Genomic DNA, 27616 nt, shown 5'->3' on the forward strand with positions numbered 1-27616 from the left:
AAGGAAAAAAGAGCAGGAGTATGCTACTAGAATGTTTAGGTAATGACCATTATTATAAACAATTATTATGATTCTTTAAACATTGTTTTTTCCATTGTGTTTTCATCTCAAGTGGGAATTCTCGTTCCTACACAAAACTGCCTCTTTCCTACACAAAAGTGAACGTTTCTGTGAAATTTTCTGGAAAACCAACAAAAGCATTTTCCAGTAATAGAAGAATGGGGAATATGTTCTCTTTCAACTCTTCTTTCATTTGATCAATTGCATCAGAGAGAAAGGGAAAAAAGAAAAAGACTGAAAGATGGTCGTATCTTCACTAGGGAGGTGTGAATGCTGATTCCTGTCTGAGCAAGTTGCAGTTATTTGCCAAGATGCATGAATATGAATCACTTGTGATGTATATTTCATCCAAAGACAGAGACAGGCTGCAGTAGGTTATTTCTATGAAGCTGGGCTACCTCTGGCTCATGCCCACAAATAAGACTTCAGCCGGTCTCACACAACCCATTAAAGCTGTCCATGGAAATAACATCACTGAGTGCAGTCAGTATTGAATCCTACCCCAGTGATGCACTGAATAAAGCTATGGTAGGTAGGACTGTAAGGATGAAGGGGAGTGCTGATTGATCCCTTTACTGCCGTCTCATTTAACACAGGAGTTGGCAAATGATGAAATTTGATGGCATGCAGTTTTTATTTATATTTTTTTCTGTTGCTGTGAAGAATACATAGGCTTGTGTTTGTAAGAAATCACATAGTATGTAATTTCTTAATAAATGTGAAATCATTGCTTTCTTTTGTGATCCTTTCTTCCTCAGTACCAGTAAGCTGTAAACTAAAAGCTGCAAGTAGGCACTCATGTACATAGAACAGTGTCAGTGCATAATGCCACTGAATAATAACCTTATCCACCTAAAGAGCTTTTGTGGAGTTGGTATAGCCCTTGCTGAGGAGTACAGCAAGCAAAGAGAGTGTGTGGTATTCTTTGTAAAGGGTTTTGATGTTCTGCCTACTTTGCTGTAGGTAATAATGCATGCAGTGAGAGCAAATAATGCAAGCCAATAGCACATGGAAAAAATAGTGGGAACTTATTCTGGATAAATGTATTTGCTATTTCATGGTTTGCTTTTTGTAATGAGTCCATCAAGTCAAACACTCAAATACATTAATTAAACATTTTCCCACAGAACTCAGTAACTGGATAGCAGTCCTTAGAATATTGGTACCATTATCCAGGTTGGTCACAGCCCAGTGTGAGCAGCATTTAGCAGTTGGGGCAAGCTGTGATTACTCGAATGGATGAATTTGGTGGACTGGCAGAATGTGCCCCATGGCGGTGGGCTGACTGCTGCGTTACTTCACCAGGCCTGCAGCAATTAAGTCAAATCATGCTGAGGAACAGTGTCTCCTTTAACTGCATAGTAACTATTCAGGCTTTGAGCATCTATGGCCTTGTCCATCAAGCACTATGCTTTTGTGGTCTTTTGAAGAGCTCCTTTGCCCTAAGCAAGGGAAATAAAACATTACCTTGTCTAGCAGAACAGGACTGTTTAGATGAGAGGCATGTTTTTATTGAGAAAACATACCCTGATGTGATGGTTTTTGTCTAAATCAATGCCAAAAAGGAGCTAAAGGTGCAGGTAAAAATATTCATTTAATGTTTAATCCAGAAAATATCCAGCAAAGGCAAATCTCAAGCCATATTTGTAGGATTTTTTTTTTCTTTTAATGCACTTCATTAATGGTTTTGCATAATGAGGATCTTTATCTGTCTGTCCATACAGTGTGTAGACGTATCATGCCTTGTGTCAGGAACTTCAGGCACTTTTAGAAAGGCTTTTTGCTACATATGTACTAAATTACATATACATATTACATGATTCTGAGGTACCTGATGTGATCCTACCTATTAAAACTTCTCTGTGTTCAAGTAATATCACACTTGTCTACAACCTCTGTAGAGCCCACCTGTCCCTATTTTGTCACTTGTTTTTTCTCCTGCATTTGTTTTGGTATATGGAAATGTGATATTTATCTTTTGACAGATAATGTTTAATTTTGCCTTCAGCTTGTTTTTATATAATCTATTTCATACTGGTTTTGTTAATATTGCCATACTTAAGATATATATTCTCTCCCCAGGGCATTTTCTGTATCTGCTTTCCAAGTAATACTGTGTATATAATCCTACCGAATTGCAATTATACCCACCAATCAAAATTCATGACTCTGTAGAGTTGCTGCCTTGTAACTACACATTTCATTCTTTATTATGAGACTTTTGGCAATATAACTGGCAGCCTATAATCAGCCAGAGTGCAGGAATTTTGAAGTGTCAGGGCTGTGAGAAATAATCTCTGAAGCTCAAGTTGGCTTGTTTTGGTGACTGTAGTAGAATCACAGAATAACAAAAGGTTAAGGAGGTGAACACAGCATGTCCAGATGGTGCGTAGGTAAATTGGTTATTTCTGGAAGTGATACTTAGACAAAGTTCAGAAATGTGTGGCACCAGGAACAATTTCGAGGATTACAAGAACGTGTTACATAATACCAAAGTAGTAATCGTTTGGCCAGAGAGGAGCTGTGTGACTAGACATGGGTTTATGGGTGGGTTGTGAGGTAGCAGACAGCTTAGTCACTTAGTGCCATGTGCTCCAGGCCATTGCAGGAAGCGCCTCCAGGGTGTCTTGTGCTTCCCCTCTAGACTGTCCTCTGCGTGGTGGACATTTACAGAGCTTAGCAGTTCCTAAAAGATTTAGTAAAGCTGTAACTGCCTTGTTCAGCTTTCAGTTCATCAAATTATGTCTTTCAGTTTCTCCTAAGACAGGTGGAGTCACATTTTAGGCAAGTGTGCTTTTTTCAGAAGCAGATATTTGGCTCGCAAAGATTAATCTGGTAGTTTCTCTTTGCCTTGTATGTTTGGCAGGTTCTCAGACTTTTGTGCAGTTGAATGTTCTCACTTGGCCTTAAACTCTAATACTGAAATGTTCCAAATGGAATTATCTTTTTTTTCTGTTTAGAGATAGAAATGTTCAGTTAAACTGGATGGTCCCCTGGCATTTACGAGGCTGTGTGTAGGTGTGCACTCATGAAGTTTTACAAAGGGTCAAGAGCACACAGAGATGGTAAATGCTTTGTTAAGAGGTGAATTGTAGGATGAAAGGAGATCAGAGAGCTGGGCTAGGATTTTTTCAGCAGGACAGACTGGCCTGTATCGGTTCCCAAAGAGTTCCCTATTTAAAATTAATCTGCAAGAATATTAGCATATGAATATTGAAGCTTATGAACTGATACTCTGGCTGAATAACTCTACATAACTAATGCCAACACATAGAATGGTTTTTGATACTTGTATTAAAAAAACCCTACTTCTGAAATATGATTTTATCAAATAGTTGGTATATTATTAGACCGGTGAAGTCAGTTACACACTCCAAACATTATAGTATGTAAATTAAACTAAAAGTTAATTTTACATTTTCTCTGAGCAATGAAACTATGTCCTGATGGATATTGCATTTTAATGTTCTTTTGGTTGATCATATTATATTTTCTTCCTCTTGTTATTTCCCATAAACAGTGTCATTTCATAGTGCTGACAGCCTATATACTAAATGCCACAGTGAAACAATGGAGCTGTATTGTCCTCCATATACCGACAAATCTCTTTGCTTAATGTGTGTTCAATAAAGATAAAATAGCAAATGTTATTAATCCAGGGGAAAAACACAATGAAAGTTATGTGTTTTTCAATGGTGTTATACATGTGCCACTTTTTTTTTTCTTTTCTTTAAAAATACAATTTTGTTGAAATAAGACAGCAAGGAAAAACTACATCATAAAAGTGCAATAGCAATGAAGTTATTTGTTTCAGTGCACCCTCAAAAGACAAGAGAGGCAGTGGGAGAGAGTATTAAATGCTATTCTCTGTTTTCAATTAAACACTAACATTAAATATAAAATAAAAGTTCAAGAATTATTCATTTTTCCTTCCTCAGCCAAATTTCCTCACAGATTTTAAAAGTATTATACCCAGAGGAGGAGTTTAAAAAATGACTAGCTGGTTTTTATACTTCCATTTCACAGAACTGCAGTATTGTTCTTCATCATGAGCTACATAAGGAATCAAATTTGAAAAAAACACTTAAGGGGCCTTTACCTGGAGGTCATTTAGTCCACATTGTCTCACAGGAGTGTTGGGCAGGCTGGGGAAGTGCCTGTCCCTTGTCAGTGGATGGTTTGTGTTTGAGGAGCCACAGCTGGTTGTCTGGTTTTTGCTCATGCTGTAGGGCTGTGTAAGGACTTCAGTGTTAGCTCCATCCTTTTGCTGGAAAGGTCAAAACACAGCAGCTGCTCCCAGAGGAGCATCACCTGGCTGTGCTCTGGTGCCAGTGAGAGTCAAATGGCAGCTCTGTGGAGGATTTGTTGGAAGAGTGTTGGCCAGAGTGGTTCCCTCCTGGACAGCAGTCCTTCTGCCTGTGTCTGGCTCAGGGCTGCCTCTTCCCATTCTCAGCCCTAGTCCTGCCTTTCCCACCTCTCCCAGCTGTAGCCAGTGACCGTGGGCTGCCTGTCACCCTGACTGCTGCTGTTGGAGCTGGTGGAGGTAGTGGCTGTTGCTCCACACTTAACTCCATCTCAGGGTCTGCCTGAGCTTTTGGTGCCAAGGTGCAGGTCCTGGGCTGGCCATGGTGGTCATATGACCTGCTGGAGGCAAAGCTGCTGTCCTCTGGCTGGCAGAAGCTGTGCCACAGCGCTGGGCAGGGGCCTGGCTGTGTCCTGCCTTGGGCAGTGTGCCTCTCTCCCTCCAAAGCCTTGCATTCCTGCTGAGAGCTGAGCAGCTGTCAGCTGAGCAGGACAGACCTCTATATTCCATTTTGACCCCTGAGTGCTGCTTCATACTGCTTGGGACAAACTTCCGAGGATTCTTATTTTTTAGAAAAAGTAAATACCTAAAAAAGGCGTACAGCTAATAAGTTCACCTTGGTTTTGTCCATGCTCTGTCCCTTGAAGCACCTTAAAATACTTGACTAACTGCAAGCCATCATTAAGAATTCTGCCTCTGCTAGGCATATAAGTGAGAAAAATCTTAAGGCAGGAGAGGATTCTTCTCTTTTGAAAATAAGGGGTGGGTGTCTGGATTGCTTTTATTATTAGCACTACCTCACTGCTTCAGTAACATAATATATAATAATATATATTTCCAAGTGCCAAGGCTTCTTGTTTAAAGCTTAACTTAATTTTAAATCCATGTGGAAAGGAAAGACTTTAAAATACTTAATAAATTCTAATCTTAATCATATTCATCATTATTAAAATTTGAAATAGGTTGAAATACTTAAGGTAAGTGAAATGAAAAAAACTAATAAAGAGCATGAAACACACTGGAGAAATGGAAGAATAATTGCTAAAGATTAAGAAATCTAAAATGGCCAAACATGAAAAAGCCTTCATTTCCAATAAGCATTTATTTAAAAGTTTTGCAATACCTTAATAATATAAAAAGAAATTTTAAAAATGAATTGAATATTAAGTGCAGCAGAGGGGCAAGACATGATTAAATACATTAAAACTTATATTAGTTCTGTCTTTCAGCTTCAGGTGTGATTTAGGTCTTGTCAGTTCTTGAGAGAGTTGTGTCACCTTTCAGCAAGGAGACAACATCTCTATTGGTGTTGCTGTTAATAATAATTATTAGCGTTATGGTAATAGTAGTGCCTAGTAGTGCCATAGTAAGTCATGCCTAGAAGTGGCAAGGTACTATGGTGAAGACATCAGCTTGCTCAGTTTTGTACAAGCCAAACATAAAACTTTTCTCTTCCAAAAGGTTGTGTAACCTAAGCATGAAAGGAAGGACCTCTTTGGTTTTGATTAAAAGTTATACAGAGGTAATAAAAAAATTTGCCTCCTATTGTTTAATTTTTTATTTTTTTTTATTTTCTACTGGTGAATGAAAAGGGGTATTTGAATGGTGCACTTCACAATGTAAGAAAATGGCATTAAATCTTTCAAAAATTGAAACTAGTAATTTTATTTGTATTTTAGGGATTACTTACCTTGACCATGCTGGTTCAGCACTTTTCCCGGAGAGTCTGCTTAAAGCTTTTACTGATGACCTCAGAAACAACGTTTATGGTAAGTGCAAAGCAACATTCCCATGAGTCTTCTCAAGTTTCCATCTAAATTATTCAAAACTGAGCTTCTTGGAAGAGACCTTCTGCAGGATTTTTAATACTGTTGTAGAATAGTTGGAAGTCCAGTGCTTTTACAAAGGAGGCAGAGACCCTTTGTGTCACCTCTAGCTTCATTATTTGGTGGCCAAGCACCTGTTGATGTTGGTGAAGAAGAAAAATCAAAACGAGCATGGCTCTGTTGTGTGACTTTGTTAGGGCACCAGGCTTGGGATAAAGAAATACATTTTAGCTATAAGCACTGTTCATTTCTTGTGGTTTTTTCCACACAAATATGCAAACCCAGGTTCTTATCCAAGGACTGGAATCGAGAGCCACCTTCCTTCTCAGACAGAGTCGCCACAAACAGCTTATACTGTGGCTCAGTTATACTGAGCATTTTATTATAGCATTTTATTCAGAAGAAAGCTTAGCTCAAAGATCCCAAATGAATTTAGGCACAGAATAGGTGCTATTAGACTTTGCTCTGCTCTGACTATTAGACTTTGGTGCCTACTCAGAAAAAGGATAGGTATTGCCAATTCAATCCTGTGCAGAGGAATGTGAATAAAAATATCTACAGAATTGAATAGTATCTGGGTGGAGATCTAACTATTACAGCACCACTTGCAAGTACTTCATCTCCAGATTCTCTACCTAAACCTTTAATTTCTTTCTAATGTTATTATCTGGCCGAGAATCACACACCAAGTGTGATTTTACACAGTCAGCAGCATCCCTCGTTAAAGAAATATTGTTACTGTGTGAGACAATTTACATTAGAGTGAGTCATGCTCAACCAGAAAAAAAAATACTGCACAATATTATGCTGTGAGTAGTCCCACTAAAGAAATCAAATTTCCTTTGTTGAGTTACTATCTGTGGGTCACGTGTCCTTTTTGCTAGTTTTGTGTCTTTCTTGGGCTCCCTGGTACATGGAACGAAGGGATTCCTCACTTGGGAACTAGGTACCACTGCTTACAAGAAAATGCTTGTTCACTCCAGCACTGGCACACATGTGCTTATCACCTGGGCAAGCCACTTGAGCATTTTGGGTAGTTTTCATTTTCAATGTGCCATTATGTTATTTCCCCCTATTATTTTTTCCTGAATGCTGGCAAGGGTGGGATCCAGAGGAGAAATTTAAGTTCCATTACAAAGTAAGTGTTATTCTTGATAGGGATAAGGGCTTTTTACTGTTATAACAAAATACATTGATTTGATTACATTCAAGATCTCCTATTCAAGTGCATGCCAGTGATATGAAAATTAATGTTCTGTCACCACAGACATTGTAAAGTGAAATGTATGAGCTCTGATCTTAGTTATTTCAAACAACATTGGGCTCAACCCTTTTAATAAGTACCATCTGTGGCAGAAAAAAATTAATTTGTGAATCAATTGAGTGCTTGTGAATAGAAATAGTACTGCCAGTTTGGAGCAGATTTGCATAGTACCTATAATGCTATAGGAGAACAAATTGTATCTTTTTATTGGTGTTTTCATCTAAAATGATGAGCTCCAGTATGCCCATTTTTTTTTTTTCAGTTACATCTCATGCTCTAAGGACAGTAAATGCTGACAGTAATAGGAAGAGTTAATTTAACAAAGATATGAATGAAGGGGGAGTTTGCAGCTTTTTTTATTTTCTTGGTGATAATCCACAGGCCCAAAGAACTACAGTTTAGCTGTTGCATGTGGAAATGGGGGAAAATAATATAAGTAAGAGATAGTCTCACTTCTAAATTGAAAATATTTGAATTGGAAATTACAAAAATGCAACATCAGACATGAAAAGTCTAAGTAGCAGTTTTGGGTTTGAGCTGTAAAGTTATTATTTTCAACACCTTCACTCAACAACTTTCAGCAGGGTAACTTTTAAATTTTGAAAAGAGTAGCTAATATTGGAGCCTACTGCAAAAACTGCGTTAGTATAACAATTTTTTCATTATCCCCTTTCCAAACTGTTTTGGCATCTTCTCTAAGTATTTGCTTATAGGAAAGTGTGGTGTCCCTGGATGAATATTGCTGTTATATTTTTTGCTCAAGAACATAAAATCATGTTGTCTTAATTGTTATATATGTTTCTGCTGAGCTGGGCTAAGGCAGCTACTAATTTCACAATAAAATTTATATTACAATGAATTATTTGATTTTCAGACACTAAAAATCCAAGGATTGGTTCTTCTGTCCAGTCATGATTGTCAAAAGATCCTACCTTTTGCTTCTTAGGTACTGCACAAATACCTTTATGAATGTGCAACCTGTCTGTAGTTTTTCTAGTAGGTTTGTGCATGTGTAGTTTGATTTTCTTTTTAGGGGAACTGCCTAAGTATTAGTAAGAGATCCAGCTGAAGTTTCTAGGTCTGTCATAATTGCTTTACCCTGTTGTATCTCCCTTCTCTTGACTAAGGGGCTTCAGGGAAATGCTGTGAAGTATGCATTGAATCTTTATCATCTTTTAGGCCTGCTTAATGTCATACTTTGATAAAAGAGAAATTTAATAGCAAAATTGTGATTAATGATTGATTTCTGTATCTCTTTTGTCTCCTAGGCAACCCTCATAGTCAGAATATCAGCAGCAAGCTGACATATGACACAATCGAGCATGTTCGATACAGGTAGAATAATCTTTTTTTCAAATGTTTTGTGATTCACTTGGTAGTTTTCATTTGGGTTAGGCCTGCACTGTTTTGATGACTTTGATGTGATACCATTTTCCAAGGGTCATCTTTCATACCTAAAGAAAACAGCTCACTTTTAAAACACAAGGCAGTCAAGTCTTGGATGATATAAATTATTTTTCTCCCAAATGCCCAAATCTTCAAAGTCCTGTAGTTAATTTAATGCTGTAATACAAGTCCACAGTTTTAATTAAGATGTAGGACTTGGGATTTCAGAAGTGATTATTAGTAAAATGGTATGGTAAGATATTAATGTGGGACTAGGTACAAAGACATGGTTAAAATTCAGATAAAATTAAATAGGGTATAATGGCTTGTGAGAATTTACAAAAAGCTTATGGGAATGTGTACATTGTTTTACCTGAGGTACTTATTTCCACTGGACTAATAAAGTACCTTTTAAAGCAGTTTTAGTATAACTTTTAATAGTAGGAAGAAAAAAAGGGTAAAATTGAGTGTTGGGGCTTCTGGGTATGGGCAAGAAAATGACCTGATTCTCTAAATAAAGTAATCCCTTGAAAGTTCAGGATGGAGTGTGCTGAAGGTAACTTCTTGCCATTGATCTGTCATGATTTACATCACGACGAAATACACAACTTGAGCACTTGGTTATTGGTTTTAGGGATTTGTTTCAGAAAACTCTTGCTATTTTATAAAATACATTTTAATCACAGAATATGGATGCTTTGAGTTTATTTGCTTGATTTTAATTACACTAGTAAGGCAAGTAAAGAATGTAATGTATTCCTGTTTTATCGTCTTCCTTGAAAGTAAATATTTGTCCAAAACACATCACATAATTCAAATCAATAGCATTGTAGTGTTCATAGTTGTAATGGAGAAAATTTGTTTTATACCTTTCTGCTGCCTTTTCTCTGACTGTTTTTATGGGAGTGTAAAAAACCCCAAGTTTTCTAGTTGGGTGCTGCTGCTGGCTATAATCTGTTTCCCCCTTCCTATCACCAGCTTTCTGGAGAAAGCATTTCTTTTTGCTTCTGCCACAACCCTCTCTTAATGCTGTGCAGGATGACAACCTACTAATGTATGGCCAAATGAAATGAAAGAGACTACCCATGAGGAATAGCTGTCTTCAAAAGCAGACATTTATAGCCAGTTACAGCAGTACCCACAGTCTGCAGTCTTCTGAGCAGACCTGTGTGCTCGCACGCAGAGTTAGCATTCTGATTTCCATTTGCTCAGTGCTGTTGCAATGTTACTGTTTCACAGTTCTGCTTATGAAGGCACAGTAGGAAGTGTAACTGTTTTTAGAATAATTATTATTGTACTCTGTGTTCTTCATTGTTAAGGGGTAAGGAAATAGGCTTTCACTGAGTAAGAACCTAGATTACATTAAAAGAACTTACATCTTCAGAATGTTTTTTTGGATCCTGCTTTAAAAAAGCTTGAGACTTTCCTAAGGGCAGAATGGGAGATGACAAGAACATACCAGTGTTAGTATTTTAGGGTTTATTGTGTGTTTTGTTCTTTGTTTTTTTAAAAGTGCACTATACAGCTAAGTGAAGATTTTTGGTATTACACCTGATGGAATTTTTCATCTGTCCCTAAAGAAATGCAGCCATTTTTAAACTCCCAATAAAAATTTAAAAAGCATAGTCATCAAAAAGGCATAGTCATAAAAATTCAGTAAGAAAATGCCCCAAACCTACTGTCAATAAGTCAGCTATCCAAAATGCAATAAAAGTATATTAAAAATCTATACTTCTATGCCATTGCAGCAATCAAAATAAGCAGTATGACAAGACAGGGAGACAGGCAGCTCTGTCCTGCATCTGAATGCATAGATTGGATTTCCTCAGTGAAAAAATTATTCAGCAGGTAGTTTTAGAAATCTTAAAATGCGTTGCTGGCTTGTAATGAGGCTTTTGGCACATTGCTGCAGTCAGAAGTATAGGGGTTTTTTTTCAGTGTTTGCCTCCAAGACAATACTATTTTATTTTTTTAAATTATATTTTAAATTTGATTTTCTGATGTGATGGCACAATCAGCTAATTAAAAATTAACACAAAACTTAATTTCAGATTTATATTTGCTGATATAGGTGACAGCAGCATCAGAATAGAATTTCTTAATCTGTCAGTGTACAGTGTTCAATGGTACAAAGCTGAATAATTTGGTTTTACCTTCATATCTGCTTGACAGAGAGAAACCAATCTTAGAACGTGGCTTCACAAGAGAATAACATAAATAATTAAATAATTGAGTCAGTACATGTTTTCTCTGATTTAAAAAATTACAATAAAATGCTTTACCTCTTGACCAACTCAAGTGCAATAAGATTAGAAATAACTATTTTATTCTTAAAAACATTGCTTCTCTTTTCTTAACGTGGACTGCTGAGTGATTTTAAACATTGTGCATACTTCAATATTAACCATGAGTGATGATGAAAAGAGGAAGCAAGAAATGTAATAAATCTTACTGAAATGTATAAAATGTACGCATCAAAAGATTATAGATCCTATTATATTGCTTTACTTATGGATGTATGGCACTGCCATTGCTCAACTTCCACACAGCTAGAGAGCAGGGGTACAATATCTCCTTATGATGCTGCAGTTAATGTAACTCAGAAATTAATTGCACTGAATATTAAATAACCCTTTTCCCATACACAAGCATTTTGAAATACTAGATTTCTGAATATTTTAAAACATTGTCCTTGTGGATCTTGCACTTGCAATATGAAATAGTGCAGCAATGTCTTCTAACCAGAACCAGACTGATGTTGCTTACAAATTTTGGTATGTTTAAGATATACAACAGGATACTTTTTCATTTAAACATAGTGTTGTAATAGAGTTTTGATGTTCATCCTTGAACTTTCAGGTCCTATGAAGTGTTAAACTGAATCATACTTTAGGAATTCAAATACACATAAAAAAAAAAAAAAGGCCAGAAATTTCAGTTATGATTTTGGTACCAGGCATCTCCTAGACTGGGGCAATATGTGTATTACAGAATGTTTTCACTGAAGCTGAAAGGACTGGTTATTGAGCTAAATGGGATCAAGTTAAAATATAGATCCAAAACATGTATTTCTATAAAGACTTCTCTCAAAATATGCTAAGTGAACTGTAAGAGGAGATTCATCTCTGTGGCCAGTGCATACAGTCAAAAACAGGTACAGTGGACACGTACAAAATAACTGTAAATGGCTTAGTGTTTTAAAAATATATTTTTCTGTGGTAAAACACACAGGTGGTACCAGATTATGCTAAGGAAGCAGTCTCATAAATGCTGTTTATAATTCCATTTACATTGTATTTTTAGAGAATATTTCATCATAGCAAAATAGAACTTTACATTCCTTCTGCAAGCATCATACCTTGCTTATGAAATAAGTTTCCATTCCGCTTAAGTTAACACATTTTGAAATGGCATTCTGTGCATGATAGGGATTTTTTCTTAATTCCCAGGTTTAAGCAGTTCTGTGTCTGAAAACAGTAATGTTGGAACTGATACATACATGAAAATGGGTTGACCTTTCCTACACAGTAAGAAGTAGTAGATACAGTATCTGCTTAGTATTGATTTGTTCTTTGCAAAGGTCAATGACAGGAGACCGTATGGATGAGTGACATCTGAGTGCTGTATCCTGACCTCCTTAATGGCACCCATCAACTTGAAAACCTTGTTTCCAGTCTCAGTTTCAGCCCTTTTGCATGCTTGTTTTAGAGCATCATTTGAAATCGCTGCTTTTCCTGATCCCACTGCTCAGTGGGACAACTCTGAAATACCACAGTCAGTGAAATCCAGCAAAAGGTCACTGTGCTCACTGCAAATGAGAGAGGGATTAGAAGATAATTAGGAATAATGGATAGATTTTTTGGAAGATCTTAGGCAAGAGGGGTGATCCCTTCCTTGTGGTTCATGAAATTGTTTAGGCATGCAATTAAACAATCCCAGTGTGCCCCCAGTGAGTGGCTGATGACCCCACTCTGGGCTCTGTCATGTGATGAGTGACAGCACAGTGGGGGCTTTGGTGCAGATGCTTCTTGTTTTTATCTCAGCCACACCTAGCCTTTTGTGCTAAGAACTACATTTTATAAACATCTGCTTTTGAGTCAATCCATTGATTTTGGTGGGTTTACTCTTTGCAGTCCTATGCAAGGTAGTAAAAAGCTTCTGGTTAGGGTAACTGATACTGTCATTTTTGAATTTTGAAAACAGGAGACTGTTTTAAGAACAAGTAAAATAATTTTGTTTTACTTTAGAACTTTGCTCCTGGACTTTCAGCTCTAACTTAATAAATTAATTAATCATTAACTTGATGAGCTGAAGCTTTAGAAAGGAATTTGCTAATGCCTTTTGTTATTCTTCTGGTAGTTGGCTTTATACATTCATATGTATGGAGAGTAGTAAATAAAACTGGTACATACACTGTCATGCTCTCTGACTTCGTTGCATAGAGTCAAATCTGGAATAATAAATTAAAAGCTGGAGGTCAAGATTGCTAGTTTATGAACAAGATGGATGAAATGCTCCTGGGAAATTCTGATTTTTATTAGTATGGATGGCTAGGATGTTTTTCATAGAGGTCTGAAAAAGAATGGATACAACCTTTAATTTTTTTTTGCTTTCTGATTCAGAAAAAAACCCTCAGGACTCTGCTTTTATAATATGTCTGCGACAAAAAAGCTATGCAGACTAAGTTTAAATGCTGTGATCTTTCTGTGCCATTGCTCTCTAGGTAACATTCAGAGTAGAGAGAGTGGTACAGGCTTACTTGGATTCAGGCCACCAGTTTAGTTCACATTTTTTTTAAATGCATGCAGCCTTGATGCTTCCTCAGCCGCTTTTTTGGCAGGGACCCAATGGCCTCTGTGCCCATGGGGAGGTCTGTGAAAGGGCACATGAGCTGATGAATGAGATAGTCCAACTGGAACAAAACACTGATAAAAATAGTGAAATCTCTCCAATGCAAATTCCTTTATTTCCATTTTCTCTGTCTCTTTGTCTTTTTCAGGATTTATATGGAAGCTTTTTTTCCCCTCCCAAGGCTGTACAATACTTACAGAGGAAATGTAGTGTTCTTCCCTCTTCTGGGTTTGCAGCTGCTTTTCCTAAGAAGCAGCATTATGAGGCACCAGTGGGTGACGTTTGTGGTGATGTTTGTGTTGCCTTGGATGTTGAAGGAGCAGTAACATTGTCCTGCCTGGCTGCTGGGAACACTAGCAGTTCCTTTGCCAACTCCAGGGGAGCCTGACAACTTCATTAGTGACTTACATGATTATTTGTATTTCAAGTAAGGCTTTTGGAAGACCAGATATTTAGCACAAATGTAATTTCTGCCATCCCCTATGTGCATCTGTTGTGCTTGACAACTTTGTTTTGGCTTCAGTGCACTGCTGTTTCTCAGCACAAGTTATGTAGCATTGGAAAGGTGCTCCATCTGACTGAAGTCAAGAAATTTTGAAAGCCACCTACAGTTATGTATTTTGTTCAAAATTCAGCTGATTTTTTTTTCATGTCTAATTTTTTTGAGGTCTGTGGACACTTTCTGTTTTGCTCCATCTGAAACTGACTCAGTGATCCCACAGCAAGAAAGTACCTGAGTGACTAATTTTACCTTACGCTGTTCATACCTTATGTCATATTTAAAATCATAAATTTGGGAAATACTAATTCATCTACTTTATTAAAAACACTGAGATAATTTACTACTGTCCCCTTTATAATAGTCTCTAATAATCTCTCTGTGAAGTTAGCAAACCCAGTATGGAGCTCCATTTTGAATCTTATTCATTTCACTTGTAAAGCAATATGAGTATTTCATTTATTGTTATAATTAAGCTGTTGAGGACACACTAAAGCATTCCTAAGGGCTTCTATGTTACCATCTGTGTCTCTATGAATCTGAAATTCCTGGTGTCATTGCTGCTGAGAGACAGACCATTTTGCACTCATCCTTTATTTTCTATCTGAGCCTCACCTTGCTGCACTTTTAACTGGCAGATTTGAGTCCTTAAAAAGTCGTCATTTGCGCTATGAGTTATTTTGCTCCCGCCCAAAAATTCTGACTGCCAGTTCTGATTCTACTTACTGTTCTGTTCCCTCAGCACTTTCGTACTGTTCTTGTTGTACCCAGTGCATGACCCTTAGTGATCAGGATTTTTAATACTTTAAAGACTGGTATCAACTGAAGTAGTTTTATTGTAAACTCCAACTAAGTGAATAGGTATTAATATTGCCTGTGTTTTTATTATTATGAATGAAGGTTAACTGGTTCATGACTTACTATTTAAATTTTGAATATATATATTTTAACTACTGGTGAACTTCTCATCTTCTAAATATAGCAGTGTCTTCTCCTATTTTTTTCTCCAGAAGCAGATACAATGTGCAAGTAGTAGTAACTTTGGGATAGGTGCCTCTGCAGTGTTTCAGTGATTTAATCACATTTCTTTTTAGTCTCATTTCTGATGTAACCTTAGAATTATCTTCTGTCCTTGTTACATCAAGTGTAACTGTGGCTGCCTTCTCCTCTGTGATAATGCCAATTTCCTCTCTGCATTGTTCCAGACTATCTGTAGCTCATCTTGTCTTCTTATAGACAGAGCAAATACATTTACTTTGTCAAATGATGGCACAAGACTTCAGCACCCTAATGAGCAGGTTGCTTACAGCAGCCATGCTAGATGCTCTAGTCCTAACACTGTTAGGGTTGGGATTTTTTGTTTGGTTGGCTGGTTTGGTGTTTGTTTCGTTGTTGTTACTGTTTCAATTTGCTGCCCTCTGCAACCTGCTGACTTGCTGAAATTCTCAGTTAATATCCCATGTCTCTTAGCTGTTGCTGCCTTTCTTTCCTCCCCCCAGAACTGAGACTGCCCTTGGCTGCAAGCAGGTGCCAGCTAGCTGTGTTCATTAAATATATAGTGCCTGTTGCTGAGGTCATGGCTGCCCTGATGAAAGCTTTTCTATGGCAAAAGGCAGCAGCTGTATGGCTTCCAGGCTGCCCAGGGGATGTGTTAAACGTTAAACAGTGAGCAGAGCCAGCAGAGCACTGCATCAGGAGAAGAAACTGAGGAGGGGGAGTGTGGAAGGATGGGCAGTGACTGTCAAGGGGTGAGAGTAGCCACCTTAACCTGGGCAGGGATGAAATGAGTCTGTGTGTGCCCAGTAGGGGTTTTTAGGGTGCCAGGTTTCAGGACAGCCAGGTCAGAAATTTATCCCAGCTGATACAGTTCAAGAATATGGGAATGCACAGAACTTCCAGGGTTTTTGTGTTTTGTCTCCAGCTTTTATAGAGTACTTTTCATCTACTGTTCATGATCCTTCTCCATTGGAAGGAATAGAATACTTCCTCTTACACTGGGTCTTGAGACCGGTGTCCTTTTGTTCCTACACCAAAATTTTGTGTTGCTTTTAGGCTTTTGTGGTCTGTTCCATTATTAACCCCTTCTGATGTATTTAAGTAGAGGAGACCTGTTTTCATAGGCTGAACAAGGTATGTTCCTCTAGATACTGTTTCCAAAATGCATTCTTCATCCCCAACGCCAATCTCAATGACTCTGTCTCTGGACTTAATCCAAATTACCTTAAAGTGTGTGACCAAAATAGAATGGGGTTGTTGAAGTAAATCCTGCAGCCTCAAAACTGAGGGTTTGGTAATTGAGACAGATTAAAACATTCTTGAAATGGTGGTGTGACCTCATCAAATGTACTGGGTGCTATGAGAAGACCAAAAGTATTGTAAAGCTAAGTAAATGGCACAAGCATTTAAAACAAATAGAGGAAATCTGGTGGCCCAACATATTTCCAGAGAGAAAGAAATCACATTTTTCTGGGAATTCTTCTAGGTTGTAATAAATTTGTTGGAACATAAGCTTACTTGTTTGTTTTTGTTACGAAATTTCATGCTAGGCTAAAAGTGACAATGTGGTCATGATAACCTGCATGATACTTGCAAGAATGGAGCAAAAATCAAAGAAGCTTGTGAGGTTTTGTACAGAGTTTTTGTTTACAGATACCACAGTGACTTAAAGGAGAGAAAATTATTTGATTAGACTTGTTCACTTTATACATTTAATTATTTGAACATAAATGCACTAACTTTAATTGTTAATTTGAAATAATAGCAAATAAGTACCTAGAACTCAGATAGAACTTTGTCATGTATGCTGGCAGTATTAGTCAGTTCTTTCTGACTTTCACTATTCTTTCTATTGTTTCTCTGCTGATTCCATTGATTCAAATTACTTACCTGTTTTAAGCTTTATTTCTAATTTGAAGGTTTTAAGCAAAGATGGTGTCCTTGAAATTAAAGGCTGCCTTTAAGAAGCAGCATGAGTCATGGTAAGTTACAGGAATATGAAAGATAAATGAAGCAAGACTTTTAACAGAACTCTCTCCTTTTTATTAAGGTTAATAACAGTACTGAATCCAGGTTTAATTTGCTAGATTTTATTAGTGTATTTGGTATGTGTCAAGGCAGAAGAAAATTGCATCATTGATATTACTGAGTGCCAGCTCAATAACATGTTACAAATAATTTAGAATTTATTGCAAGCTTTTGGATGGTGAGACTGTTTAGAGGAGTGTGATGTATGTACTTTGGATTTTATGGAGACTTCTAGGCTTGTAATGAATCCAGTGATCACAGGCAATGGTTTTCAAAAGAGCTTTTCAACACTCAGGCTTTTCTCAGCCATCCACTTTACATTTCTTTTAGTTTGTCTGTTTTTACCTTTTTAAAGCTGTTTAAAATTTCAATACTTTTTTTTTTTTTTTTTGCAAATACCTATCATGTGATAAAAAGGAGATTTTTAGACACATGAAACACTTTGCAAAATCTGTCAGAGGTCACAGACTAGAGATTTCTGACTTGTTAGTAAACTATGTCTGAAAATAATATTGCTTTACAGGAAGGAAAAGAAAAACCAAAAGTAACACAAAACTACAAAAAGACTGAAGATATGAACAATACTAAAACTGACCTCTAGAATATAAGGCTGAGGCTTCTGTGCTAACAAGGGAAGCACTCTGCAGCAGAGGTGTGAAGCACAAGCCTAGTTACCTTTCCCCTGCTAAAAAAATTTCACTGACCTGTTCCAAAATTCTGGTTCCAAAATCTTGTATGTTGTCCAAATCTGTCTTTTAAGAGCCTGGATCTCTGGTAAGCTGGGTGTGAAACCCAGTTCAATGGCTGTCCAGCTAACATGCAACAGGAGAAAGAGATCTGCCTGCCAGTAAGACCTTGTCCCAAGATGTGCATAATCTTGCTGTAAATTCATAAAAGCTGAACGTTATTTTATTTCACACATATCTGCCTTCCTATGAAAGGTGAAAACAAGAATCCAAAACATTCTGTTAGACAGCATCTGCCTTGCTCATCTTGCAGAGCTCTAAAGCCTTTAGTCCCACACCAATACACTGCAAACCCTAAAGTCCCCATGTACAAGCTGTCTGGCCTTCCAAGGACCAAACAGCCCACCACACATGAAAAACTTCATGTCAAAATACTTCATGTGAACCATACTTGGTTCCTTCCCTGCCAAAGGTATTTATGGACAGTTTTGATAATTTGATTTTTATCTGAAATCATGCAACAAGACATTTACAATTACTGTTATTACAGCCTGCCTTGATAGCAGTTTTGGTGTTACCATGCTTTGAAACTGGAATGAGACTAGTTGACAGACCTCTGAAGTGTTGTGGCTGAGAGTGTATGAAGGCAGTGATTGATCCTAGATAAAAACAGACATTCTTACTCTTCTTGGTCATGTTCCTCCTATGTAAAGAGTGTGCTACAAGCACGTAATTTCTGCAATATTGTCCATGACTCTGGCACAAACTGCCTGCGCTTGTGATGAGCTCAATGTGTTGCAGAAGTAGGCTGAAAGCGGTTCTAAATCAGTTCAGTTTTAAGTCTGTCAGCAACAGGTTACCTCAGCAAGCAAGAAGCCTAAACAGCCATGCCATTGTTCAGCTAACCAACCATGCCTAACCAAAATAGATAGGAGCAGTGCCTCTCCTCCCTCCTACTTGGCTGAAAAAGTTGCTTAGATGGAGGGAGGCCTCCAACATTCCAGGAGCACTTGTCAGCTGTCTCGAGCAGCTCTCATAGTAAATGGGATGCTTTGCTTGTTTTAAGTCTCCTTCTCTCTCCTTTGGGTGGGGGGACACTTTCGCGCTAACCTCACATATGCATTGTCTGAAGGCAGCACACAAGGATGACTTTCTCTCAGTCTGTGAGAAGTCCTTGCTGTGTGGGACGTAGCCCAGTGATGAGTACAATATGCTGCTTCATTTCTGAGAGTAAAACAAACTAAGCTTGTTTACTTTATAGGCACACGTAAAAGCAAGATAGTTTTTCAATGCCTTGGACCATACCTGTTAAAATTTAAAATCAAGGATACATCATGTAGCTCACAGTATTGGTTCAGATACAGAAGACTTAATCTGAAAAAACACAGAACATTCACAACCCACTGTGAGTTTATCTGACCATGTTTGCCTATTTAAACATCTAAATGGGATGGGATTGCCATAGCAAACAGTACTGGCATTTAGCTTTTCTAATGAACTTCAGAATGAGTTTGATGAAGTATGCTTTTAGTAGAAATTGGAGTTAAGCTGCACTGTCAAAATGTGATATTATAGGTGGCATTCTTAACAATGAAGTGCAAATGAAATTCTATCTGCTTTTAATTAAATAAGCACACACTCCACTGAATTTTGGAAATTTAATTCTCTTAATCTGAAGTCTCAGGCCCTGAACAGCTATTGTAATTTGAAAGATAGTGCTGATATATTTCAAAGCTGTTTGTACTTAACAAAATACTCATGTTGTTTTCTTTGGTAAATTTGGGGCCATTTTGGTTTCCTCAGGTATTTCTTTTTCAATTGTGTAAAAAAGAGCTAAGGTAACCTTCCCCCTGGTTGTGGCCCATGAAAATCAGAGTGAGTATCAACAGCAGAGCTAAAGCACCTTGGATCTGGTGCTGGAATCTGGAATGCTGAGGAGCTGTTGGTTGTGGCTGCACCCCATGGACAATACAATGAAGTGTGTTGCTATATATGAGGAATTAATGCCTGGCAATTCAGAGGTGTCACAGGCCTTCCCAAGTGGAAGGGGATTGACCACAAGTTCTTGCTGGATGCCCTGTCATTTTTAAAGTCTATGGCTGTGATAAGATGCTAGAAAGCCAGCTGGCTGAAGATGTTCTATAGAAGGGTCGTAAGGCTTGGAGAAGAGAGATTCCCCTGACAAAGTCTTCTACAAGATGTAATAAATTCATACTTAGCAGTGCTAATTACTTCATTTTCAGTGTTGTCAGAAGGTGTATACACCAAATTGAATAGGAAGGGAAAAAGAGGAAAAATAATTGTCAACATTCATGTAATACTGTGCTTTGAGTCACAAGTCTTTTAGAGAAATTAGTATGTGCTTCATCCTTTTCCTCTTTCTCGACTTTCAGTGTCATATGATTCACATTGCTACAAACAAAAAACAATGATTGATGTATAAAGTCTTTTAAGGATAAGAAATACAATTTTATTTGGCAAGAGTACATGATAAGAAGTAAGGTCCAGTTAATTAGTTAGTATGTAAAAAAAGTTGCTGTTTATTGAGTTTGGAATAGTCCAATTTAAATGTTTCACTGGAGGGTTTTTTTGCATGCAAAGACCTGCATTCAAATTCTTTCAGAACCATTTATAAGAGGTAGCAATCTTTTTGAATATGTTTTTATGTGGTTTATGTGTTTTGTAGTCATCTCAGTTTTATTTTCACAGACTAAAGTATTTTTTCACCTCCATTGTAAGTAATTTAAAACCAGTGGCATATAATATTTTCTATGTCATTTGCTTGACTTTCATTTTCAAGTCTAATTGACGTTTACTTGCAATGAATTTGAGCTATCAAATCACAAAAACCATTACTGTAGCAGAATCACTCTGCCTTTAGGGTGTACTTATATTACTACATTAGCAGATTTGTGTTTTGAACCTATATAGTAAAATTCCCTGTTTCAAACTCAAAAAGGAGAAATGGGAATGAAATTCTCTCCTTTTGTTCCCTCTTTCTAGATGCAAGAATTTTGCTCTTATGGCTATATTGACTTCTCATCATATACCTGACCAATGTAGTAACTATTGCAGTAGAACTAGCTAAATATGGAATTAAGCATTCAGGAAAACAATATTCAATGTAACTTTTCAAGAATTTAGAGTTGTAGTGCACAATTAACAGCTTAATGGACCTTTATATTTTCTGAGATGCTCATTTTAAATGAGACAGATTGCTTGACAATGTTTAATAAAAAGTTTGATTACATACAGTGTATAAAATGAAGACTTCAAAATTAGGCATGTTCAGAAGCAATTTCTCTCAAGCACACGTGGGTTGCTACAAAAGGAGAGCATGTGTGAACTTGATGACTTAGAATATAATTACTTGAGGTGCACATCATCTTGTAAGTAATTTAAAATTTGTGAATGGCAACTCTCTGTGAAGGTTTAATCACAGCAAAATGTAAGTGTTGTTAAACTTGTTTTTACAACCACAATCAAAGAATTGCCCTCATGATTTATTCTGTGTAGCAGACAGATCAGTCTCACTTTTTAGAAGGAAAAGAATAAACAGCAAAGCATTATTTGGTGAGCAGAGGTCAGCAGACTTACCTGATGGGGCATTCTGTTTCAAGACAGGTTTTACGGGAGCTGTAGGATGAGTTGTGACATAAATAATGCTCTACCATCTTTGGCCATGTGCTGTTTCTGTCTCCCATGGGATCCTTCCATGCCTTCTCCAGAGATACACTGTCGCCCTGAAAATTAAAGCCTTCTGATCTTGTTTTCATAGTTTTAGTTACTTTCCCGTGAAAGTTCTATAAACATAAATTGTTTACACATTCCTTCTAGGAAACATCTTTTGATGGACATTTTGCATGACCAGTGTGCTTGGGAAGGTGGTAACTTTTATCCAATCCCTGGTCATTGTCGAGAATCTATAAATACTGCAGTCAGAGATTAAAGGGAGCTTTTTCTGTTCTGACACTGAGAAGCATTCGTGTGAATCATTTCGTGTCCTTTAACGACAGTACACCTCTGGTACCGGCAGACTGGAGCTGCTGACAGTCACTTGAAGTCCAAATGCCGAATGTGGAGCTGAAGCAGTGGGGACATACATGTGTGCACAGTACCAGGTGTGGTGAAGACAGGTCATTTAGGGCAGGCAGCGAGGCAGGCAAATGGACACGGTCAAAACCAGACTTGCAGCAGCTCATAAAAATGCTGTGGCACGTGGCATGTGTTGGGTCCCAGCTAGGCTGGGGTCCTGTCTCTGAAAGCAGAGCTGTAAGATGGGAGGTTCTGCCCTGGAGTGTGGCCTTCTGTGAATGCTCTGAGTGGATGTTCAAATTGCTTGAGACTTGCAGTGGCTCGAGGATCCTGGAATGACTGACTCCTGGAAAATCCTGGATCCTGGGTATCACTTGGCAGAGATCAGCTTTCTGAAGGCTTTGCACATGGAAATTTTGTTCTCAACCAGTCCCATACTTTATTTCCACTGTTAATGGTGTCAGAGGAGTATAATTTTGGCTATTTATAACTTTAAAGCTTTTGGGTCTAGCACAAACAAGTGTGTTGTCCAGGAAAAGCTACTGATACAAGGTAAAGAAGAAAAGGAGAATCCTAAATTATTCCTAGAAAATTGTGAGAAGGTTATTATTGAGTTATGCAACAATTTAAGGTCTGTTAGACCTATTAGAAAATGAATACATGTTCCTCCATGCATTGGTAATCACACTGCCACTAAACTTCCTGAACTTACAATGCTCATAGCTTGGTGAGTACAATCTCTTATGCTAATGGTGTTATATTTGCTTATTTATGTAGGTAATTTTAAATGGAGCCTCTCACCATTCTACTAGGTGCTTTGCAGAAAAATTAAAAACATAAATTACATAAGCTACCTGCAGTGGATACAGTGAGCTAAAGCTGCTGATAAAAATGACCACCAAAGCATATAGCTGAATTCTCTGAAACGAAACTAAAGACAGAGAAATGGATGCAAGTCGGGAGAGGAGAACTGCTAGTCAGATTAATTAAACAAAAATTAATTAATATAAAATTTAATGCAAAAATAAACAGAGACACTCGTACTTTCTTCTGGGCCCCAGCAGCAGTTTGTACTGGGCCAAAATGACTAGTGTAGAAGTAGGGTTCTAGCAAATTTAATCATGTATTTTCTACCTTTCTTGAATAAGTGTTTCTTTCCTTTTCCTCAGGCTCTCTGCTCTAGATATGTTCTTACATGTTTGTCTGCTGATTTCATAACAATTCAAAGGGTTTATTATGTTTTCTTTCTGCTACTGTGGGCAGGTGATTTGGCTACAGGGAAGAGCTTTGTAAGACAGAGCAGCATTACATGCAGAACCCTGGTTTTGTGCTCCTTTATACTTGTGTTGTGTGTGATGTGCCTAGAAGGCTGGAATGTGAAGGGAAAAAAGAAAAAAAAAACCAGCAAATTAAAATCTGTGGGTGGTAGGGCTACTGAGAAAGAAAACTCTTTGGTCTTTACATATGCAATTCTATTTCTGAGAGCAGAAATAGGAGCAGACTGTGATGAGAGGCCCTAAAATAATTTTGAAAACCCAGAGGGCTTCTACAGTGCTATGTGACTGCCATGATTTTGTTTTTATTGGTTGTATTTTTCTCCATTTCGCTAGCACACCTTTTAAACCCAAGTTTTATAGGAAATTCTGGTTGAGAAGTTTTTCAGCCATTTTTCTCATCCTCTTAATGCTGAGTTCCACATTTTAGGACTTTGGACATTCTTTTGTATCCTCTTACTTCCTGACACAGGATAAGACTGATCGTATACTATTATTGCCCAGAGAAGATTTACTCTTAAAGGAGAAAAGATGTACTGCCATTCATCACTGTTTTCTATGATCTTCAATCTTTTTCCTGCTTGTTTTGTATCCAAAGCATTATGTTCTCATTTCACAGTCTGCACTGGTTTTACCTGACTGTTTTAACTCCTCGGCCCCTCTTCACTGATTTCACTGTCAGGTGCTTCACAACATATTTTCCAGTTAAAAACAACTCTATGAGCCCACTTACATCCTGATATTGTCTATGTAAAATAGATTGTCAAATCAGCCTTGCTGCTTCTGAAGAGCTGCTAGAAAAGCAGCAGCCTTCAGGTTCTTTCCTGGTGCCTGCCTTGAAAAAATTTGAAAAGGGTACTTTAGATATGAGAATTGTGTCATGGCAGCAGAAGTTAAAAAACTACTCTGTATTTAATAAATTGGTAACCAAGTAATAACAAGACAAACACAAACACCAAAACAGAATTTAAGATTCCAGCTTTCTTTGCCTTCATTGGACTCTGAGGTCTTGCACCTTGGCCTGTATCTTATGTCTGCAAAAAACTTGGGTCTCTTGTCTACAAGAGGAATACTGCTTGTAGCGATTGTGAGATTGTGGGTGTTAAAGTCCACAGCTGTGACTTCTGCTCCCAAGAGAAAACCTGACATGCTCTCTGTAAAGATGGTCTCTGGGAGACTTGTGGTATCTCCCTTTTCGTTTTTGAAGGCTTCTGGATTGACAGTACTAGCAAGGACCGCTGTAGCTTGTTACTAGGCTCAAATGGGCATTTTGCTTGACTGCATGGCTTGGCTCCTGAGAGGTGGCATAGAGCAATGTCCTGCTCACTTTTTTCTCACTGGATGTAGTTATGTGAGTCTATTTCAACTGCAGCTGAGAAGCTCAGTATTTGTTTTTTCCTGTTCCAGAAGTCTCTGAGACCTTCTCCCCTCAGCTGTAATGATCTGAAATTCAACAGCATCTTTAGGAAGAGCTTGAGGTGGAGATCCTATCAGAGGTTGTGACATGGCATAAAGTTCTCCCTATCCCCCAAAAAAGGCTGCAATTACCACTGGGGTTTGTCTTTGTGATCCTCTGTGAGTTTTAATTGTGCTGATATACTTCTAACAACAGGACAGAGAAGTTGCATCAACAACAGAGAATTGAGGCTGGATAATCAGAGGTAAGGGAATGTCTGAAGTAGAAGAATATGAAGTACATTCTATATGTGCATGCCCCAAGTATATTTTCCTAAGCAGTCTTTTCTAACTGATTTGGCCCATGGATTTGAAACGTCACATTTTTTTCCCTGAGGATGCCACTAACCCTTGTCAAGAGACTTGGTCCCTAAACACCTCTTTTATCCAATGATTATTAGTTATATGGGAAAGAAGTACTAAGTGGAGAAGGAAGATGCACATTTTCTCTGTTCCTTTCAGCTAGTTTATGTGATATTGGAATTTGCATGAGCTTCCTGATCTCAGTCTTGCATAATAAACACTACAACTCATTTTTTAATGGTGTTTTAACATTCTAGGGATTCCTTTTGCCTCTTTTAGAGTGTTTGGTCTTATCCTTTGTGAAACACGGAAAACAAAGCCACGAACACTTGTGTGTTCAAGAAAACCTGTTCTCCCTAAACCTTTCCTGTCCAGCATTTGAAACAGTTACCTGCAAAGTTTTCTTACTGTAGTAATTGCACAGATTCATAATATTATGAAGGAATTGTACCCATTTGCAGCAACTGCAGTATTAATCTTAATCTTCTTCTGCCAAAGTCACTGGAATTGGTTTGCTGCCAAACACAGGAAGAAGTGCAGTTTTCGTAGAATATTTTATCCCACAAATGTCTGTAATATCTAAAGCTGTTTTTCATAGTGGATAAATAAATTGATGTTGTGTCTGGATTTTTATCCAGTGAGAATTGATCTGGACTTTCCTTCCTCTTATCACTGATCTTGAATTTAATTATCTACATGTAAGCATCTCCGATTGATCACACAAAATAAATGCCATGCAGCTTTGAGCACAAAGGATTGGATGGTAGCAATTGCACTGTTTACATTATTTGATAATAGCTGTAAGTCTGTGTGTATAAATTATGAGGGATCCACATCCTTAATGAGAAATGTTCGCTTCAATTTTATAGTCCATTCCACATGCACAAAGCCAGAGAGTCTGTTCTGCTCTAAGTGGTCTCTGATTTCTTTTGATAACTTCAGTTGTCAGAAAGTATTTCTATGTTTATGTACTCACTGTAGTTTGGACTTGCTGTAAGAGGTGGACTATTCAATTTAACTTTTGCACTGAAATCTGTGCAGGTGCTATGCATTTTGGGATGCATGATGGTATTTTGCCAGTACCAAATATACACTAATATCCTTTTCCTCTGCTCTCCTTATCTTTCATAAACTCCTCATAGGACTTACCCTCTGGACCCCTCACCAACTTTACTGTCCTTCTCTGGACTTTCTCCAGCACCTCAGTGTCAGTCCTGACCTGAGTTTTTATACTGTTCATGTACAAGTTGGTCAATTTAGTTACCTTATTTTAACTATCTCAGGTTGAGATTGGTGTCTAAGGTAGGTAGCATAAATCTTTTTCAGACATCACTAGTGTATGCTTAAATGTTAAACTTAGGTGAAGTGACTCCAGTCCCAGAATCCAAAAAGCATTATTTACTGTATGCATTTCTGATGATAGAATTCTATTTATAGAAGAAAACAGACATTTTATTAAATGCTTTGTCCAGAATATGGTAACTTTTAAGTTAAGCGGAACTTTGGAGCAAAAGGAAAGAAGATGATAAGAAAGGATTTTTTTTGTTTTTCAGTGACAGAAAGAAATTATTGAACCAAGATTGATATTGGCAGCTGTTATTACTGCTGTACTTCTGAAAGTGGCAAAAGTAGTCACTGTACTGTATTGCGGTAACCTGAGGGAGCAGTGACTTGTGTAGAACACTCTACACAAGAAAATGTTGTAGAATATTCAATGCAAAGCTTGTCTGTGGGACACAGTCATCTCAAGCACCATAACTGCTAGTTAAGGATCCAAGACAATTCATTGCTGTCAATGGAAAATGTAAGAAATTAGGTAGATTTAGGACCACCCACGCCCCCTATGATTCATGGGGAATTAGAGGGGAAAACAAGGGATGTTCTTTGTCACTGTGTTTCTTGCCCTTCCAACTCTGGGACAGTAAGTTTCCTTTAAGTACAAGCAACTATGTTATGGTTAATCTTAATAACTGTAATACTTGTGACTGGAGACAAAAAGTAGTGCACTCTCTGTCCTTCAAATGTTACATGATTTCCACATTATTCAGTTTGGAGTACAACCTTAAAAACCATTTTGCTCAGAAAACTGGGAGTCCATCCTTTTGCTCACAAACAAACAAGGTATCAAGGAAGGTGTAAAACTAGAGTTTTGTTCCTCTTCACACAGCTACTTAGAGCTTTCTTTTGCAGAGGCTGTGAAATAACAGTTTAATGAGAAACAATATAATTCTCAGTGCAGAGCTGATGGTTTAAGGAGCAAGGTGGGAATATATGGTGGTACCATGCATCCCTCTGCTGAATAAGTGAAAATGAGAAGAGCTCTTAGTTGCAGAAGCCTGTTTGTTGTTTCTTTTTCTGTGCTGTAGCCTCTTCATGGGAGAAAAATTGGTGATAGCAGCATAACTATGTGTTACATGGCCTGTTCTTTAGCTTCTTTTGAATTTACAGATTTTTGGAACAATTAAAAATCATTGGATAAATAAAACTATTAAATGCATTTTATTAAAAAACACTTGTAAGACAGTGAGACACTATTTTCATTAACAGTAACATATATCTGTAAAGCTTTCCCACATATTAGAGTTGTAGCAACAGTTTAGGATATTTTAAAATGTTCTTCCCTTGAGACAATGTGCTAGACAACTTTTTA

At 37.6% G+C, this 27616-nt stretch overlaps 1 protein-coding gene across 2 annotated transcripts in view; it reads left to right on the forward strand.

The window, feature by feature from the left end:
- Window positions 1-27616, forward strand: part of MOCOS (molybdenum cofactor sulfurase) — a 209301-nt gene that overhangs the window by 21131 nt on the left and 160554 nt on the right. The window contains exons 2-3 of one of the 2 annotated variants that reach the window (XM_014256806.2): window positions 6043-6132; window positions 8722-8788. In XM_014256806.2, coding sequence (XP_014112281.2) covers window positions 6043-6132; window positions 8722-8788 — 157 coding nt within the window. Of the gene's footprint in view, window positions 1-6042; window positions 6133-8721; window positions 8789-24652; window positions 24870-27616 lie in introns of those variants that run through there. The other variant, XM_088060279.1, reaches the window with a different exon arrangement.

Source organism: Pseudopodoces humilis, chromosome 1, assembly GCF_049639895.1.
Source record: "Pseudopodoces humilis isolate 2021_Gansu_Grassland_sample_001 chromosome 1, ASM4963989v1, whole genome shotgun sequence".
NCBI classification, from domain to species: Eukaryota; Metazoa; Chordata; class Aves; order Passeriformes; family Paridae; genus Pseudopodoces; species Pseudopodoces humilis.